The sequence below is a fragment of the Nothoprocta perdicaria genome, unplaced genomic scaffold (genome assembly GCF_003342845.1).
Source record: "Nothoprocta perdicaria isolate Ctin4 unplaced genomic scaffold, notPer1 scaffold_150, whole genome shotgun sequence".
NCBI classification, from domain to species: Eukaryota; Metazoa; Chordata; class Aves; order Tinamiformes; family Tinamidae; genus Nothoprocta; species Nothoprocta perdicaria.
The window spans coordinates 1,880,103-1,899,187 of NW_020454650.1; the positions used below are offsets into that span (position 1 = coordinate 1,880,103).

The 19,085-nt window shown below is 39.4% G+C and overlaps 1 protein-coding gene across 1 annotated transcript; it reads right to left on the minus strand.

Moving 5' to 3' along the window:
* Window positions 1–1,850: 1,850 nt before the first annotated feature.
* On the minus strand, window positions 1,851–16,594 carry LOC112943627 (prostatic acid phosphatase-like). Its single transcript, XM_026034844.1, has 11 exons — window positions 16,481–16,594; window positions 15,124–15,219; window positions 11,638–11,724; window positions 10,839–10,991; window positions 9,410–9,508; window positions 7,745–7,840; window positions 5,215–5,347; window positions 3,902–3,984; window positions 3,069–3,175; window positions 2,413–2,581; window positions 1,851–1,889 (listed from the first exon to the last, which is right to left on the minus strand). Exons 1-10 carry the CDS (start codon window positions 16,592–16,594, stop codon window positions 2,419–2,421), a joined length of 1,131 nt encoding a protein of 376 aa, XP_025890629.1. The 3' UTR covers window positions 1,851–1,889; window positions 2,413–2,418.
* Window positions 16,595–19,085: the final 2,491 nt, after the last annotated feature.

Genomic DNA, 19,085 nt, shown 5'->3' on the forward strand with positions numbered 1-19,085 from the left:
TTTAATGGCAAAAATTACTGAAGAACAGGTAATACAGTACATGGCAAAAATTACTGAAGAACAGGTAATAYAGTAATTAACATAAATCCCAGTGCATTCCATAATGGGAGAATGCCTCCATTCATGTGTCATGCCAGTTATAAGAGGATGCTGTAAGTAGCCTATAAGTGATCTGTAATTGCATTGCCTGCATGTGTTGTATTGAAAGGCTCCTACCTTCTTGGTCTTGCATGTTCATTCTAATCTGGGATATGAGCAGACTTCCATTTCTACTGTGCTTTTAGTAGCTAGAAATGTACCACACCACAACTATATTTAATTTCTTAAATACAAAACAATTTAAATAATTTTATGCTAATTTGGGTATGTTGTTATTTTTAAGGCTTTATGTGAGATTAGTTTAAATACAATTAGAGCCTCGATTTTTAGAGCCTCTATTTGGAAGGCTTGCTGAAGCATAGCTGATTTGGCTTGCAAGTGGACTAGTTGCAAAAAGCCATTCCCTAATCTACATAAAGTTTGTTCTAGCTAAGTGCCCGTGGTGGAGGGCGACCTACACCCCATGAAAGGATGGCAGCCGTGGCAGCCAAAGCAGCCGGAGATGGAACTGCTGCTGCACTCAGGGACCAGCTGCTCACAGCGGGAAAGAGTTCAGGTACTGCCAAGGACCACTTCTGTAATTCAGCACACCAACTGCTTTGGATTAATTTGCAGTCATTTTGTTCATTTTTTGAGCCTCCAGAAAGGGAAAATATACATATGTGTGTATGTATACATATATATAATGTATATATTAAAACCAAAATATATATATATATGTTTGGATTTGAACTTATGTCCACCACATCCTGGGTAAGTGCCTCGAGCACTGAATAAAAAGAAGAAACTACTACTTATATCAATCCTGTGGAACAAATCAAAATCATTCAATGAATTTGTCCCATATCTGTAAAAAAAGTTAGCAAAAATAACAGTTTTTCATTCTGAAACCTCATTTATTTATTTTTCTATTTAATGAATCAGTCAGCTCAGTAAATAACCCAAACCGAGAAGGAAGAGGAGAAAATAACAAAATCATAGTCTGGCCAAACATGTRCCACATGAACCGGGCAGCATCGAACTCCTGTTGTTGCTCATTCCCTATCTTGCTGAGATTGTTTCTACATATGATAGGTAAAACAGTGAACATATTATGAAGTACCTGTCACTTAAAATACAGCATTCATGACTGTTCAGATATAACATATACCTTTGTTAATATATGGCTCAACTGTCTATGCATTGTAAGTGAAAGAAGGGAGTTTTATTTTCATGTGATGCTGCCATTGAAATATAATATTAAAAAGCAATTTAAACAATTTCTCTCATTTTTGAAGTTTCCAGGATCTGTTTGTGTAAAATCTTTCATTATTTCTTGAATAAAATATAGTAGGAGGACAATGGAATGACTCCTGTCAATATAAAACTGCCTCCCTCACCAGTTCTGGAAGTTCTTATCTCATTCTTAAGTGGGTAAAATTCCCTCAGATATTTTCCATTTCTGCTGCAAAAGAAGGCTACAACTCTTGAAAAAAATATAACCAAAATTATGTTTTTGAACTAGCCCTGCCAAAGTCATGCTGAAATAAACAGAACTTGAAAAATTACTCTGGTTTCCTGTTGCACTTGGGTTTCAGCACTTGGTAAAATAAGGACAGCATTTGCAAAGGATAAGTCAGCACTCGGTATAGTTTTAATCTGTTGTACTGAGAAATGTTTTCTTCTGATAGAGATCGGGACGCTGCTGGTCATGCTGATGGAAGTTAATGAGAAAACAGGCTGCAGTCACATCTCGGTGTGGGAGGAATTGCTTCATAAAGCTGATCACCCTGAAGGTCTCAAGAGAATACCTAAAGGTAAGACACATAGAACAGTTCTTAGCACGTGGCTTTATTTATACTGGACTCCTACTGTAGAAGCAGGTCTGTAGAAGCAAAAACTCCCTAATTCCACACTTCTCCCTCTTCTAAGGCCATAAGCAATGCCCATGACCCATATGATTTTTGTGCTCTCAGTATTAATAATAGCAGTCATGAAGTGGTGCTGGACTCAACATAGGAGACTTGACTTCCATCTGACTTTGACTTCAGCAAGACTTGAGAATCRAAGCAATGTGTAGCCCTTGCCCTGAACCTGGAGGCTAAACAATTGGGCCTTCCTTAWTAGCAAATTTTGATTATAAGGTTGAGATTTTTGTTTGTTTGTTTACTTGGTTAGCTACATGGTTTCCTCTCCAAAGGAGGGAATCTAATATCTTTCTCTTTCTGATCACACCCTTCTGAAAAAGATTGTTACTTCAAATGATCCGCTGGCAGGAGAAGGTGTAATCCTGACTTTACTTTTGAGTACTTGTGCTCAAAGCATCTAACTTACCTCTTTTTATACCTTACTCCTACATTCTCTTGTCCAGTGCTGTACTAGGACTGGTGAGACCAGCTGGGTAAATCTGTCTAGTGGACAGCGGAATTTGCAGCCAGGCAGGGTGAGTGGGTGAGGATCTCTCAAAGAATTATTCCGATAGTACATTTCTATGGTGTATTGCCTGATTCAAAATACACAAASATATTAGAAAATACAGTTAGGCATGCAAAATCACCCATGACATATTTCTGTGTTGCAGTCATTGTACTTAGAGATGAGGCTTATTTGTCCTGCTGTTAATAGTAACATGAGTACACTGAAAATGTACATCTATTTTAACCAATAAGTCAATACCAGGTGCATACAGTTCATCATCTTGGATGCCAGTCATGAAGTAAAACAGATCAACAGTGGACAAAACCTCTCCTAACTGTACTGAAGCAATATATAAGGGATTTCAGGCTGTGGTGCTGTAATGCTGCTGCTTTCCGTAGATACTAAATTGACTCCAATATAATAATTAAAATTATCTATAATTTTTTTTTTTTTTGGTGCATCTGTGAACTGTGTGTATCCAGTTTAATTAGTCTGGGGCATCAGGAAGTTGCCTTTTAGAAAAAGTACATGGCTTTYTATGCTTTTCAATACAGACTTTTGCAGATACTTGCCCATTTTTTTCCTGGTAAAGTTCAAAAAAATGACAGGCACTGTAAGGAGGCAGTTTCCCATTGAAGACATTGAGTGCCATCTGTAAAGCCGCAATAGTGGCTGCATGCTGTAAATACAAGAAACCTTTCCATTAAAGGCATACTGAAAATGACTTCATATAGTTACTATTTAACATGTCCAGCACTTCATTTGTACACTAACTTGGCATTAATTCTTGCCCTGTGCTGCGTGAAATATTGACCAAATACTGTCCTTTTTGTATGTGCAAACTGAAATGGTGAATGAATAAAGCATATGTGTGTGGAAGAAGTTAAGAAGCCGTAGGCATGTGCAGTTCTTTTCAATGTCAGTAGGAGCTATGAAAACTTTTTTTAATAAGAGCCTGCAGTTTTGCATGTTAAGTAAACAGCCTCCAATATCACATCAGAAAACTCTTCGGCTGATATTCTGATACTACTTCTGATAATCTAACCGCAATTTAGACATGGGAGCTTTTTCTTTATCATCTGATAAGAAGACAGGAAGCAGGAGGCTTGTTTCTAAATCATCCATGTGATACAGTTCAATAAAACCTGATGCTTGGCGTTTGAAATATCTACTCAGTCAAAACAGTATACAAAGAAATAAGCCACAACCTCAGGTGAAAAATGGAATGCCGCATGTTTCAAAGTAGTATCTGTTCATTAAAGACATGAAAATAATCCACTGATACTTAAGATTAACCAAGACCAAACACTTATGGCTGTATTTCATGCAGGAAATGAAGTTCCGTGTCTTTCACTGCATTTAATAATTGCGAAAAGGTAACATAAAAACAAGAGAAAGGACTCACCGCAGAATACATAAGCATCTTTTGCTGGTTTACAGACTTTCTAGCATCTATGATATGTTTTAGGATATTTTTTAGAAGAATACCTGAAAGAAAATTGGAGAGCAGTGACAATGATTGAAAGAGATGCTTGTGATTAATTCTTGTATCATTTGTTACCATCTTAAAATGAAGTAATCTTTAAACACGCCAGATTTACTCAATTAATTTTATAGCTAATTTGTGCATAGTGCCCTAGTAAGATCGATACGGCCTTTTATATGTAGAGTGGGCCTGATTTATATGAAGAGTGGGCCTGATTTTGCTTCCCTAAAAGATATCTGGGGATTCCCTAGTAGTCTCAAGAGTGTTAAGCAGTGTCCCTACAGCTGCTTTGTGCCCCCAGGACTGTGCAAGACAGCAATAAGTATCGCCCTCTGTCTGGTGTAACTCCATTGGTCTCCAGAGAYACAAAAGGAAAAAAATTCTTAGAACTAGATGCCTTCATAAATCATTTGGTTGTTTGTACTTTATTAAAGCCAAATGCTGAAAAATTGTAAAACAAACTGTATGAATTAAATCAGTGTCAGTAATAACAGAAAGTTGGAATCTGCCACAAAGAAGAATCCTAAAATGAGGACTGCACTGCTAGTGGAATCGGCACGCTTGCTGTCTTCAGTTACTGGCAGATTTTTTTAGCAGCAATTAATAGCAATTAGATTGAGGTTTGAAATTTGCATTTAGTTTTGTGTGTTTGGGAACTCCAAAAAAAGCAAACAAGTTAATCAGGGCTTATTTGCAATTTGTCCTTGTGGCTTAAAGAATCTGATTGAACACAGCCATAGAAATCAAGATTAGACCAAAAGGCAGTGCGTGAGGGAAGGGTGAATAAGTGATTAAAAAGTTATAAACTACTTTTTTAATCCCCAAATTTSAGAAACTATCTGCTGAGCAGAAAAAATCTTAGAAAGAGCTTTAATACTGTCATTTTAGTACTTCATCAATGGAATATGAAGCTCTTAAGCAACAACTGCTACAGTTTATTGCAGTAAATATTTCGTAAGTTAAACAAGGCAGCTTACATTAACTTCAGACTTTACTTCTGGATTTCTTGCACAATGTAATCAAATGATACCTTCTTTGTAACGTTAAATTAGGTTGTTCATGAGTCATCACCATCTTTCTTCCCATTAGTCAATATCTTTCAGCGCTGATCATCAATATCCATGTTATGACATCTTTCATAATTCCACTATGGAGTCAATGGCAAGGTTCATTACGCACCCTTGATTTCCTGTTGTGTTCTTGATTTTAAATAGTGTAAGAATTCAGCTTACCTCCCTGTAACCGTGATTTTTGTACTTGTTTGTGAAACCCAAATTCCGCCTGTAATAAAAATTCTGAGAGCTTTATCAGCTTGGTCCTGACACCGTGAGTAGCCCACACAGGTAAAGTGTAATTGTGAATATCCTACAGTGAAGAAAGAAAATATGGTGATTTTCTTGCTGATTCCTTCTGCTGGCTGTTGTTTATTCTAGCACATATTGTTGTCAGAGAAAATTCTGATTTTATTTCCACTGAAATAAAAGATTTTCTTCATTTTATGATAAAATAATGACAATATTTTTCATTACATATTTTATGTGTAATTCTTACATTGCTTAAAACGAATTTGAATGGCAATGTTCAACAATAGAGGAAATACAATACTAAAAGCTGTTATGCAAAAAGGTGACTGGCAATTGCTGATTCAGTTGTCAGTTGCAAATGTCTTCTGACTCTTTCTACTTCATACATCTACTGGACTATATCCTGAAATCTTTACTTAAAGAATTCCCATRTAAACATCAAGATTTTAAGAGTCAGCAGCATTGAGAAATGAGGAAGATCCATGGATCAAGCAGGAAGATGTGTTGCTGCAATTTGAATGTACTGGAGTAAATGCATAGGGGTTAGACATATAGATGGAATTTGTATCTATTTACGTCAGCTCTATGAGCTTCTGACTCAGTCTTTAAACAAAGGGGGCACCCATTCGTTTTTCCTTAGGGAAGTAGCTTGGGATATGTTAATGGTCTCAACTGTGCAAAGGAAAGAAAGACCTGCCGGCCACTGCTTGTTTGCACTGCGCTGTATCCCTGTTGAAACAAAATCCTTATCTTCCCTCTAGTTCAGAGTAACCTGTTGGAATGGTTGGGCTTGGCCACTGAGCTCAAGTGAGAGCATTTCATAACAATGAGTGCTAAAGAAAAGGCCAGCTACTCACTGCCAGGGTTTGTTTAAAGAAGTGAAACAATAGAACATGTCAGGTTAAACCAGCTCAGGTCACAATGTATTGCTTTTTCTCTTAACAAAATTCTCCAAGTTATCTGAAAGTCAGATGGCACATAGCCAATAATAACTAATGCAGGGAGATGAACCCTTCTGTAGCTTCATGTCTGAAAAAAATACATAGGAAGTTGCTTCTTGTATGCTTGTTAGGGTAAGAGTGGTAATAGCCTTTTGCTTTTTTATTTTTTTTTAAATGCCAGGTGTCCTAACTTATACCTCCAGAGTCTCCACTGAGTAATASGGATGACCAAGGCTCATCCAATCTAGTACTAGAGGAAACAACCCAACTTTGTCTTCGAGCATTTAGACAGCTCCCTGATGGCAGCTTACAGTTTTGTACACTTCTGTAGTGAGAGGGACATTTCTCTAAGTAACACTTGCAGAAAAATCTTGTAATCTTGAGCAGTTCTGCATTTGGACAGTATGGAAAGGTGGCCTCGCTGAATTGGCAGCGAGGTGTCCTGACACAATGCCCTGAACTTAAGCTCCCGGCTAGCGTGCCATTCAGGACAGGAGTGACCAAAGTTGGGTCTTTGCAGAAACTGCAGGACAGAAGGTAAGCTTTTAAGTATCATACCCAAATATTACACGTGGCTTGTGAAATCCCCCTGAAAATTGCCTCTGTTTTTTTAAGCGATTTATTGTCAATATTTTGTCAACAATGAGTTTACAAGTAAGCTTATTGTCACGTGCTTGTAGGAAGTGCTGCCTGCAACAATATACAAAGCATCTTTAACATAAGTCCCTGCAATTTTGGCTTACTTCAGTGGAGGTAAATACAGCCTTAGAGCTGAAGTGGGGCCTCTTGCTAAATTAAGGACACTTAGGATATTTGCATATTCAAGTCAGAGTTAAAGACTTCAGTAAAGCTTCTGATAATCTAATACCTCCCTGTAGGACAGAGAGCATGAAAGATAAGCATCAAAGTACCTCCTTGTTGTAAAATTAATGTTTCTCTGTGATATGCCCTGTCTGTGTTCTTAGAATAGCCTCCCAGTCTTGTGCAAACTTTTATGTCCTTCTAAAGGCCTCTTAATTCCCAACAATCCTGTCTCCTCTGTCCAAATGCAAATAATGACTTTTCTTGCTTATGCAACTTGATCATAAAGGTTTTGTGGAAGGATGTTTATGTTTCTTTGCCAACAACGTATTTTATTTCCCTATACCTCTGTGATGGGGTTTGGAAGAGTAACAAGGCAAGTTTGCCCAGCTTGCTTTTGGCTAAGTTTCAATATGCAGTCACTGGCAGGACAGTGGATTTAGTAGGCTGTGGCCTGAGCTTCTTGTAGAGATGGACAGCCCACAGCAGGCTTACAAAGTCACAGTGTGTGCAGGATTTTCAGTTGCAAGTTTGATGATGAATGAGGATTTGTGGAGAGGAAGCTGAAAATTGTCTGTGATTCAGTACCCAAAAAAAAAAAAGGAATCACAGACTTACCTGCTTTCAGTATCTTGCAAACCGTGTAAATAAGAGATAGAACTGATTTAGAGAAACTGTAAGTATTTCTGTTAGCCTCAGGAATTTATGCTATTTACCTCATATTGCAAAGTRTCGGAGAGCTTCTGAATTCTTTCAGTGTTCAGCTTCTTCAATGGATATCCAGCATGAGTGGCTAAAAACTTGAGAAATGGCTGGAAGACAAAAAGAAGTTGTAGTGAGACACAGGGCCTGTGGCACTCCTTCACCCTGCATTTTTTTTTTTAAGAAAAAAGAAGATAGTTTTTGCAATTCCCCCGGTCAGTTCCTGTACAAGTGAATCCTCTCCCTTCTCTCTCATACCCTAATCTTGTAACAATCTGGCAGACACCAAACAAATGCTTGCACAAAACTTCTTAAAGAGCTTGTGAAAACTTACTTTTATCCTGGTTTCTGGCCGTAGCTGCCATCCTGCCTCTTCAGTTAGGAAGGTACCTGTCCTCATTCCTGCTCATGCCTCCAACCGTTTTGCCCATATTTCTCATTGGCCTGTGCCTTCCCAGAACAACCTAGTCGATCTTCTTCCTGCATTTGTCCTGTTCTTGAGTTTCCAAGTTCACAGCTTCAACACTTATGGATTCAGCCCTACAGAATGTCATGGACTTAGTACTAGATTCCTAACCACTTAACTCTCCTTGGGGAAATTATGATATTGGACACATCTGATGTATTCCACCAGCTTTTCCTTTTATAGAGATGAAGGGTTTTTCTTGTGCTGCTAAAAAATTTTGGCCTATTCTGTATAAAGAAGGATGGTGATCTGAATTCAGATTCAAAGTATAGGGGAACTGTGTGGTGGGAGTATTCAAGACGGAGTAGTAAAGGGGATCCAGATATATGAGGAAGTCTGACAGAAAGCCAAAAAGTGCTTAAAAGGACAGTGGAAAGAGATGAAAAGGACAGTGATAAGCATAATCACTCTGATGTTGGTACTAAGCAGAAGAGAGGAACCGCATAGATAAGGTAAAACTGAGAATTGTGACAAGTGGGTAAAAGCAAGAATTGTGCTTAGCATAGTGCCCAGATGTAGAGCCAGCAATAGATAGCAGAGATCAGTAGGTTGTTAAAGATGGTAGAAAGACAGGTGAGTTTCGTAGTGCTATTTGAATAAACCTGTGGGGAAAAAAAAAAGAAAATTGCAGTACACAAGTGCTTAGTGCTTACACAGTCATAGCAAAGGGTTTGATGTGGAGGGATACTATGGAGGGAGGAGGAAGCGTGAGCACCCGAGTGAAGACTTGGGTTATGAAACATGACAAGTAATGGAAGAATGCTTAGAGATGATGAGAAAAAATCTAGGCAGCTGAGCCATGAGGGTTTTGTGGGAGAAGAGGAATCTGAACCAGCGGAGAGTAATGTAGAGATGTGTCAGAGAAGGAGTTGCTAACATAAGACTAAAGAAAAGGGTTGGACACTGATTTGCTCCGAGTTTTTGGTTTGTGTCTGCCCTTCTAGAAGATTGATGGATTGATAGCTTTTTACAACATAGTCAATAATTTATCTTTTCTATGACTACAATTTTCAATGGATAGGGATAGCCCAGTCCAGCTGGCTCTTTGATATTGTAATTGGCTTTCTTTTTGGTATGTTGCCTACACCCACTCTGAAGATCAGAGTTTTAGAAGGACAATAATGACTGCCATTTTGGGGACCTATATATTGGATGATATTAGCAGGAGTAGTACATTTCAGATATAAGATTTACATAATTGAAAATACTTTACTCTGTAGTGCTTGAGCTGTCTTTGGAAATCCCGTGTTGCAAAGGTTTCTCTCAGAAGCTCGTTGTATTTTGGGCAATGTGAGAAAGGTAAGTATAGCAACTGAAACGAAAATTGCAAAACATTAGTTAGGCAACATCCATCTTGTTCTGCAATGTACTGCATGCTCGCAGGTTTGTAGTTCTGACTGGCTGCACTCATTAGGACAAGCTGAAAAATAACATGGGGATGTCCTGTTCAAGGATGTTCACTTTAGGACCATACAAATTATACTTATGACCAGCTACAAAAGAATTTTTAAATGCTAAGAAGGGTAATAGCGGTAGTAGTTCAAAGGATTTGTTCATTCACACAAGACAATTCACCACTAGTACAAGCCCTCACGTACTGCTTTGTACTTGGCTTCTTCGGGGATGATTTCACTACTTTGTATTCAGTCTTTCTTTAAACATACTGTCAACTTTTTGCAACCAATTACCATGCAACAGCTGGACTGCAATAGGAGATTTTGTGCATACTCAGCTATAGCAAGTGGACTTAATCATGGCTCCAGTTAGCTTAACTGCCTCATAGAAACCTATGAAGTTTCTGTATCTCAGTTTTGTCTTCCATTTGAGACATTTGAAAACTTTATTTCAGGTAAGATTTTCCATAAGTTACAGGTTATATGGGTGGAATGATTTAAGAATTTATAAATTCCTTTTTGTGACATAAACTGAGTTTATTCCTCTTTGAACCTTTTTGCGTTAAATTTTGAACGTAAGTTTAAACAAAATTTGAAACTGATATTTTCTTAGTGCTTTTTGTTGCCTTCCCACTAATAAAGCTCTATCTGTATAGCCTTGCAGTTAGAAGATTAGCTTTAAGAAGAACCTGAGAGTCCAGAAAAGATAGTTAGCTACAAAAGCTTCACAGCAGCTCCTCTTTCTTTAGGAAGGAGATCTGTCTATTTGAGAAGACAGGTAGCTGTTTATGAATTCTAWCCATATTCACAAACAGGCATGACTTTACCAATATTTAGTGAGCATGTGCTTTGGTTGAAAAGATACTTTTTCACATCTCCTCTGGATGTAAAGAAGGTACAGTAACTGCTTGCTGAATTTGCTAGTGCTGTTGCTACCAGCCAGCTCTTCTTGACTGTTTGCTTGGGTACCACCATCTGTGACACCATCTGAAACAGCTCCTGACTGTACCAGACTCTGCATGCACAGGAAGACAGGTATCTCCATATCCTCTTTCATGCTATCACAACTCCCAGATAAGAACTTTTATGCCATTATTTCTAATTAGCTTATTAGTGKTTTTTTTTTACATAATGCTTGTAACTTAATGCACTTTTCATCACCTTTATCTTGCTCCTTCATCTTGTCTCATATCTTAGGTATTTTGCTAATGACTAAGAAAAAAGCAAATGCTGCTATTTTGTACTTACATTATCCTGTGATAGTGGCACTGTGTGAACTGGAATTGGCTGCCAAAGGATTTTGGGGTTCCAGATCTGGCTCTGTGTCACAGGGTACAGCCCAGCAAGACATGCCTGAGCACTCATCAGTGTTTGATCACAATCAGTGCTTTGAACGTAAATCTGAAGCAAGAAAAGAAAGTAAATTATTTATGGTTTTTAGTGTCAGAATATCTTTCCTGTTAGTTTTTTTCTCTTGGTGGGAGAGAAATGGACTGCTACTATGTTGGGAGAGATGGCATTAAAAAGGAGTAAAGAGGTGAGATGGTAAAGAGAGACCGTGAGATAGAAAGGGAGTTTTCCCTAGGGAAGTTTTTCTAAGAATATAAACTTGGTGTGCAACGGAGTTGCAAGACAGTTGCAGTTCTCTTGGAATTCCTACTGAAAAACATCAGACTGACTCCCTTTCACCTCCACTTTCTTTGGGACAACATGGATGGGCTGAACAGCTTGAACCTAAATGAAAGCAAGGCTGCATCCACTCTGGAGACAGATATGTAAGAGAGATGCAAGATAAATACTCTGCCCTACAACAGTGAGGGAGCTGAACTTGATATACAGCATCATACACAGCCTCCTGTGCTTGCTCTTCAGTTAAACCATTAGCCTGAGTAAAAGTGGAGCAGCAGCTTCAGGGATACTTTGAAGCCACACTGAGTTCAGTAGGTACGAGGTGAACTCAGAGCATACCAGGTTCAGACTCTCATGCATCCAAAAAGTCCCATTAAGATCYATGAAAACCAACTTCCCTTCCAGATTCAATACTTGCCTCAAACTGTTTGTATGCAATACTCAGGAAATTCAGATATCTTCTCCGTATATACTGGCCCAGCTCGTACTGTTTCTGTGTGCCGAGCTGTGAAAATAACAGAAAAGTGTAAGGAGCTCATGATGTGTTCTATGTATCTAGTCCTATAACCAGAAAATGAGTTAGTCTCCATCTTATTTTGATAAAGACCTTAAAATATTGCCTTTTTAAAGTGAAGGAAGAAAGCAGGCAGGAGGAAAATGCAGTAAAATGGTGGTCTTTACAGTTCTGTGTGAACACTAATACTTTTACTCACTGGAGGAAAAGGAAAGGATGTTCAAATTCAGACTACCTTGAATGCAGACTGAGATCATTACCAGTGTTTAAAATTCAGATTTTAATGAACAAGAAGCCACAGCCTCCTCTACTTGCAGGTAGATGCAACTTCTTATAAATGGGATTAATAAGGAAATAACATATCYRCAGTGCTGCTAGGACATTTRTCATTCGCAAAGGACCGAATGTTTYACCTCAGAGTTCCTGYGTACTTGTTGAATGAATTCTGGGGAAGTTAAAGGTGCTGTGCACTTGATTAACCAAGTATGGGAGTTTAACTTATTTTAAAAGAGTGGAAGGCAATATTGGTATTAATATAAATGAACATAAATTAATCATGAGCACATTTAGACTGGAAATTGGAAGAACCATCATGGATGAAGTTCAGCTTCAGTGAAAATAGTGGGAGCAAAAATCCTTGACTAGTTTGAGGAYGAAGTTTGATAAATGTATGAACCCAGATTGCGTGATACTGTTTTCTGCCACAGCAGGAGATTAGATGGTCCCTGGAAGGTCCTATCTACTCCTGCATTTTAAAAATTGTTTTATTAAAATGTGCTTTAGTCTGTCAGGTACTATTGGCACTTTGCTATGAATGTTCTGTGGAGATACAAGCCAGCAGGGCTGAGGGGGCTGTGCGGATGGCGTGGGCCTCGCTGATACAGTTTTGCACGTTGCTCCATGCAGGCACTTATCCGAGCTAATAGGCCTGGCCGAGGAGCAGGGTGGCTTAAAGCAGGCCTGTCCCAACAAGGCCGCCTAGTTTCGCCTTCGTTGCTGCCTCACGGCTAATTAGCTGGGAGAGCAGACGGCAACCACCTGGCCATGGAGACCTGCCCCGGATATGGCTTCCCTGGAATATCACCAAGCAATTCCTTATGAAGGCTACAGCTTCAGCTTGAGCAAAAGCTTATATTTCAAGAAGTCACAAGATCTTGAAGAGAAGTCTTGGAGTGGGGGAAGTCCTTACTGCCATCAGGTATTTTCTGCCAGCTGTTAATCAGCTTCAGTCTGTAACATTTGCTTCTTAGTTCTTGTCTGAATGTCCCCCAGCTTTTAGGCACTAGATCTTGTTACACTTTTGCTATGACATGTTATCTACCGTCACAAATCATATGCCCGAAAGATAGTAACTGACAAACAAAATCAATTCACTTAATGTGTGCTAAAATAAATAGATGATAGTCTCTGCTCTCACAGCAAAATGGGTTTTCTAGCCTCAAGTGATTTTTGTAGCTCTTTACTGAACATTTTCCAACTTATCAGTGTTGTTTTCTAAATACATGCGATTGCATACACTGTCCTTGTAACGGTCTCAGTAATGATATATGTTGTGATCTTATTATTTGTACCTGGYGTTTCCTGGCCTAAATTTAGTTCTGCTCATGTAATCATTGCTTGCACTGGGATCTCAAAAACAGTTATTATCCAGTGTTTCCCAAGGTGCTTTCTCAAATCATAGGACTATAGGATAAGGCAGATTAAAAATGACCACAGGAGGTCTCTAATCCAACCCCCTGTCAAAAGCAGAGCCAGCTCTCAAGTCAGACTGGGTTACCCAGAACTTTATCCAGAGTTACTGCTTTCCAAAYACAGCCTCCACATATAAATGTGATCACATCTTTTAGTTGCTAGAGTTGTGTGTCCAGAGTCTCCTAGGGTATACACTTGGCTGAGGCTTCTGCTCTAACTTGCTTGCTATATGTATTATCAAGTCTGATGCCTGSGTCTTGAGGCCTTCCAAAGCCCCTGTGGTCTGGAGCACATAGCCCGGCACTCTCATGGTGCAGGTATGTAATGACTRACTCATAGGTGAGTTAAGGTAAAGGAAGCTGCTCCCAGTCACCTTTCAGACGGTCACGGTTTCTTCCTACCTGATAAGGAGCTTTGCTGCAAGGCTGCTACTCCTCTACTTGTTTGAGGGAGGTGGCGGGAGTGAAAACAGGCCTGACCTTGTATCGTAGATCAGGGCGGCCTCCTCAGCGTGCAGTGGAGGAGGGTGCCCTGTGCAGCTTGTCCTATTCTCATTACAGTGAAGGGGTAGCAAATGATTAGATCTCCCAGGAGAAATACATGTGCTAGACCAGCCAGCTTAAGGTGTGTGACCAAACTTAACTTTGCAGCAGCCTGTGGGAGAAACATGCTCCTCACGGTCTGTCTGTGCCAGCAGCCTGGCCACATGCCTGGCAATTCCAGACTTCGGGCACATGTTAGCTACCTCAGTGAGGCTTCCTGACCCTGAAAGTGCTGGATAAATGACTGATGTTTTCTCCTAGTCACACAACATATGCAGGTGGGGAAAAGGAAGGAGAAAGAGACACAGTGGGTTCTGCCTTTGAGAGTGAAATAGGGGTAGGGTTGAAACCCCWTGGTTACCTTATATTTCCTTGGTAGTACCAGTGCTCAGCCTCTACTACATTCACAGGAGGAGATAGGTAATACAATTAGGCAAAAACAGACTGGGTTGCAGCCCCCAAATTAACTTAAGAAAGACTGATTTTGCAGCTGGGTTCTGCAGTTGTCATCTTGTTGTTAGTCACTACCTTCAGCTGACACTCAGGGCTGCCCTGTGTCCACCAACACCTGCACCACAACAGCCAACTTTTAAACCMGCTCTCCCTAACTTAGCATGGGAGAAACTTCTGCTAGGAAGTTCATGCCCTAGGAAGTGTTTCTGTTCAGTAGACATGGAGGGTGGTCTGTGAGTGCTTCATGCTGCTGATAGCTAAAGCTAAGCTTCCTTCTCTGCAGGTCTTCCGAACCTGCCTGAATGCCACCCTGTGCCACATGCTCCATGTGTTCCTGCTGGAGCAGGGGCTTGGACTAGATGATCTCTAGAGATCCCTTCCAACCTCAACCAYTCTGTGATTCTGGGTAAGTGCTTGGTTGAACTGCAATGCTCCTTGGTGCCTGGCTCTTCCCCAAAGACAGCAGCCTGCAGTTCAACAGCTCCGTGTATGCTGCTGTTGCACTTAAAGTACTCATTTAAAGCAATTGGCTTCTCACAGCTGTAGCTTCYTAGCAACTTTTTTGGCCTATGAGAGAGTGGGTTGTAGTGATAATAATATGGGCTTTCTTGAAACTAAAAACTAAAATTTCCAACAAATAAATGCTAACAGACACTAGTATGTTCAAATATGTAAGTATATTAATGCGGGTAAGCAAGCAAACCTTGGTAAGTTGTCCATATCCGTGCTGCCTTATAACTTCTTTATGCTTGTCATTTGGAAAAAAGTCCTGTGGGGTATCATAACCATGGCGAAATACCTGACAAAAAAGATGGAATTGCTTTCATGTTAGCTGCTTTCATGTTATACTGTGATCATAATCAGTGCATCAACAGTGAGTACTGTATCTGACAGGTGAAAAATATATYCATGGCATTCTTGGGTCTTTATAGCTACAATATCTATCTGACTGGTTTATTTAGATAATTTTAATAGCTTTTTCTTTTCCCACTGCATTTGAAAGCAGCTAGTTCGTAGAAACTTTTGCAAGTTATAATATAGATTTTAGAGAGATCAGAAAACTTTGAGAGGTATAGACCACAAAACTAATTAGACACAAAGCCAATAGAAAAGCCTACATATTTGCTTTCAGAAATAKTGCAGTGTCAATAGTTTGTTAGGACTAAGTAGGAATCCAGAAAGAAGAAAATCAAACTATTGCTTTAAATACAGTTCCTTGGCAGACTGTTGCTAATCATTCTTTCCTGGCAGAAATCACCCTTAAAAAGCCTTGTGTTGGCAGGCGCCAGAGGTGCTGGAAGTAGCAAATAGGTAATACAGGCTTGACTGTTATTATGAGAACATTGAACATGCCCTGAAATTTCATTTTTCCCAAAACATATGTGAATAAAGGTAAATCTAGATTTTTAATTTATGCAATGAATTCTCACATGATGCAGTATAATTCCTGTAGATGTATGTCTTATAATTTCAGAATTTTACTGACAGCTTTTATCCCAAAATAGGGAGATAAATACAATTAAGAGCTGCAGCACAAAATTAATTTACATGTATGTGCAATACTTAGAGCAGACCAAATTTAGGCCTCCTACGATCACAGATATGTTGTAATCATCATTGCAAATAGCATTAACTTACAGCATCAGTTTCATGTTATTTATTCAACGCAATATATACTATTTTGAGTTTCATATAACACAACTGGGTTTTTTTTTTTTCCCCACTCTTTTTTTCCATGGCACAGAAGAATTTTGCAAAAGGTTCAAGTCAGTTATGTAATCCTGTTTTACAAGTTAAGAATCTTGTTGGATTCCTTTCTTACGGCAGTAAATAAAAAGGCAGTTTTTATCAATCCAGAAAGTCACTTTCATTGAGAGCTATGAAAGGAGACAAAATCACAAAATCTTATTTAAAATTTGGAACTCTCTTCATAGAATGCAATAGTGGATTTTGAATATTCAGCAAACATCTCAATATTCACAATGTCCCCCATTGCAGACTAAAAACAATAAGTGATAAATTTTGAAGAGATTCCATTTGTCCGCGAACCGTCTACTTACTAATGATACAAACTTCAGTTTTCGTTTAGCAGTGGTTTCGTGAAGAAAAACGCAGAAAAGGCAGAACATGAAACAYAGACTCCAAATGCCACACACCAGCTGTCTAGCTCGCATCCTGATGGTAGCTTTAGGTAACCAAAACCTGTGGCTGCATGTGGTGATACAGCYGATATGTGGCTCAGAGGGGAGGAGTTGGCTATGCTTAGTCCAAAGTGGGCTGTGATCTCTTCTCCTCCTCCTTTTTTCCCCCTCTTGGGGTAAAGCCAAGTATGTATTCTCTGGAAATTCTGGAACTGAACAGTTTGTTTTGCACTTGGGCTCTGTTTTGGTGCACACAAGAGGTGGAATCTCTGCACTCTCTAATTCCTGCCCCAGGCACTTGCAGGGCAGCTGAACATACAGAGTTGGAGATTGTCTTCTGTTGTTTGAGGTAGGGGTTTGTCAGTCAGCCTTCTTGGAAGTGGAAGCACTGCAAATTTGCTCTGTGTGGCTGTATGCAAATGGATCACCTCATTCATAATGCTGACACAGTTTTCTTTGAGTATTTTTTTTTTTAAGTGAGAAGGAGCCCTGCTGACAGTTGTYCTTCTGTAAAGGATCTCTAATGCTTTCCATAGGTTTGGCTCTGGTCTTTAGAAAGGATAGGCAGCACCAGCTTTTGTTGCATGGAAACAGGGATAAGCCTTAACTCACTGAAAAAAATATATATATGCTATGAACTTTTCAACCTAGCTCTAGAGTATGTCTCTAGCGACAAAGCAGTATTGTCAAGAACTATGCCCAAAAATTCCATACGTTTAGGTAAATTTTTGATTTTTATATTTCTTTTGCAGCAGTGCCATGATGATAACAGATAAATCAAGATATTTCTGTCATTTCTCCTGCGTATATTTAATGATAAAAAAGCTCAGATACAGTTTTACAGAGACAACAGTAATTTCTTAGTGATTAAAAGTTCTCTGTATGCAGTAGTGCTAAAGAAATTTCTGAAAAAAATAATCGTTTCACTTCCCCAAAAGACTATATAATCTCAAGCTAGTTAAAGGCACAAATAAGAAACATTGTGCTTATAATTCTTAGTCATGGACTTTGCTAGGGGGATCTGTTCTCTTTCCTGAAGTAGCAATGCTACATCTGTCACATCCACTGAAGCTAAAAGGATCCCTCTATGAAACATGCAGAGGTCAGGCTTTCTTGGAACAAGTGGATTCATCTGTCATTTCTGCTTGTGTGCCTCTAACCCACTCATTTAGAAATGGAGGAACATGGGGAGCTGCCTACCTTGCTTGAGAAAGATAATTTAAAAAAAAAAAAATATATATATATATATATGAGAAAGACCGGGGGAAGATTTGGGTTAAGTGATTAAAGCTGTGTGCTCTCTATAAAGTTTGCAGGCTCCACTGGCTGTCACAACTTCACAGAGCTCTTTGAGGAGAGCRTGTGTTCTGCTCTTCCTAGAGGACATGGCATCAGACACCCCTCCTTAGAAACCTTGCCTTTCTTACCAGTGTTTTTCAGTAGACCTGCTGATATCACTGAGAAAAAATAGGTATGTTTTTAGGACCACAAGGACTCCATACAAGCTTTTCAGGTAGGAGATCTTCAGGTACATAAGCCTAGCAAGAACRATAGATATGAGCAACATGAACAGAATGGTTTAACATTATTCTTTTCCAAGCACCTATTGCCTCCCACATTATATGAKACTTCTGTAACAGGAAAGTTGAAATTACTGTTATTTTAGAAATGGCAAAAACAGGAGTGTAAGAACTTCCTTTCATCTGATCTTAGTGTTGCTAATCCTGAGGCAAGAGTGGTGTAAATGTCTGGCATTTTTCTAAAGCACATTGTACTGGTGTAACTCTGCTTCAAGGTCATGGAGGGAGAATAAACCTGCGTGCTGCTGCCATGTGCCTCGGAGGGAAGCTCTAGAGAGCAGGAGATGGTGCTTTCTTGGCAGCTAACTCGCACCTGCAGAGCTCCCTTGTTGCGGGTGGGCAGAGGTGTTAAAACTGAGACTGCTTTCAAAGTCAAGGTAACAGATTCTGTAATACGCCTGCAGCCACTRTCGAAACATCAGGTGAAGGTGGGAGAGGAGCAGATATTCATAAAGGCAGTGAAAGAACCTCCCTGACTGCCTTGAAAGTAAAAGGGAAATATCTCAGATGTAGATCAGATGTCTTTATCTTTGCAGTAAACTTGATATGTAGTTTATGGGATCATGTTAAACATAATATTGTTAAGCAAGAAAGGTACAGCTTTGTATTGTGTCTTGTGTTGTGATGTCTTAAAAGTCAGCGTTGAGCAAATCTGTTGCATCTTTCACGTGGTTTAGAGAATGTAAGRTTTTATTAACAGTCCTTCGGTGCTTCCGAGTAGGTGCATGGATTAAAGGCTATTGTTGATTTTAAAAGCTCATTCGTCCTAAAGGACAGTTGGCCTTTTACCCACTTTGTCCTGAATTGCAGAGTAACAAACCTTCTCCAAGCTGTGATGCTTTCCCTCCACCTTGTATAGGTAGAGTGAAATCTATTTGGTGTTCAAACACAGTGTGGGATTGGACTTGAAGCTTGAGATTCAGCTTCTTCGTTGGCATTGGAGT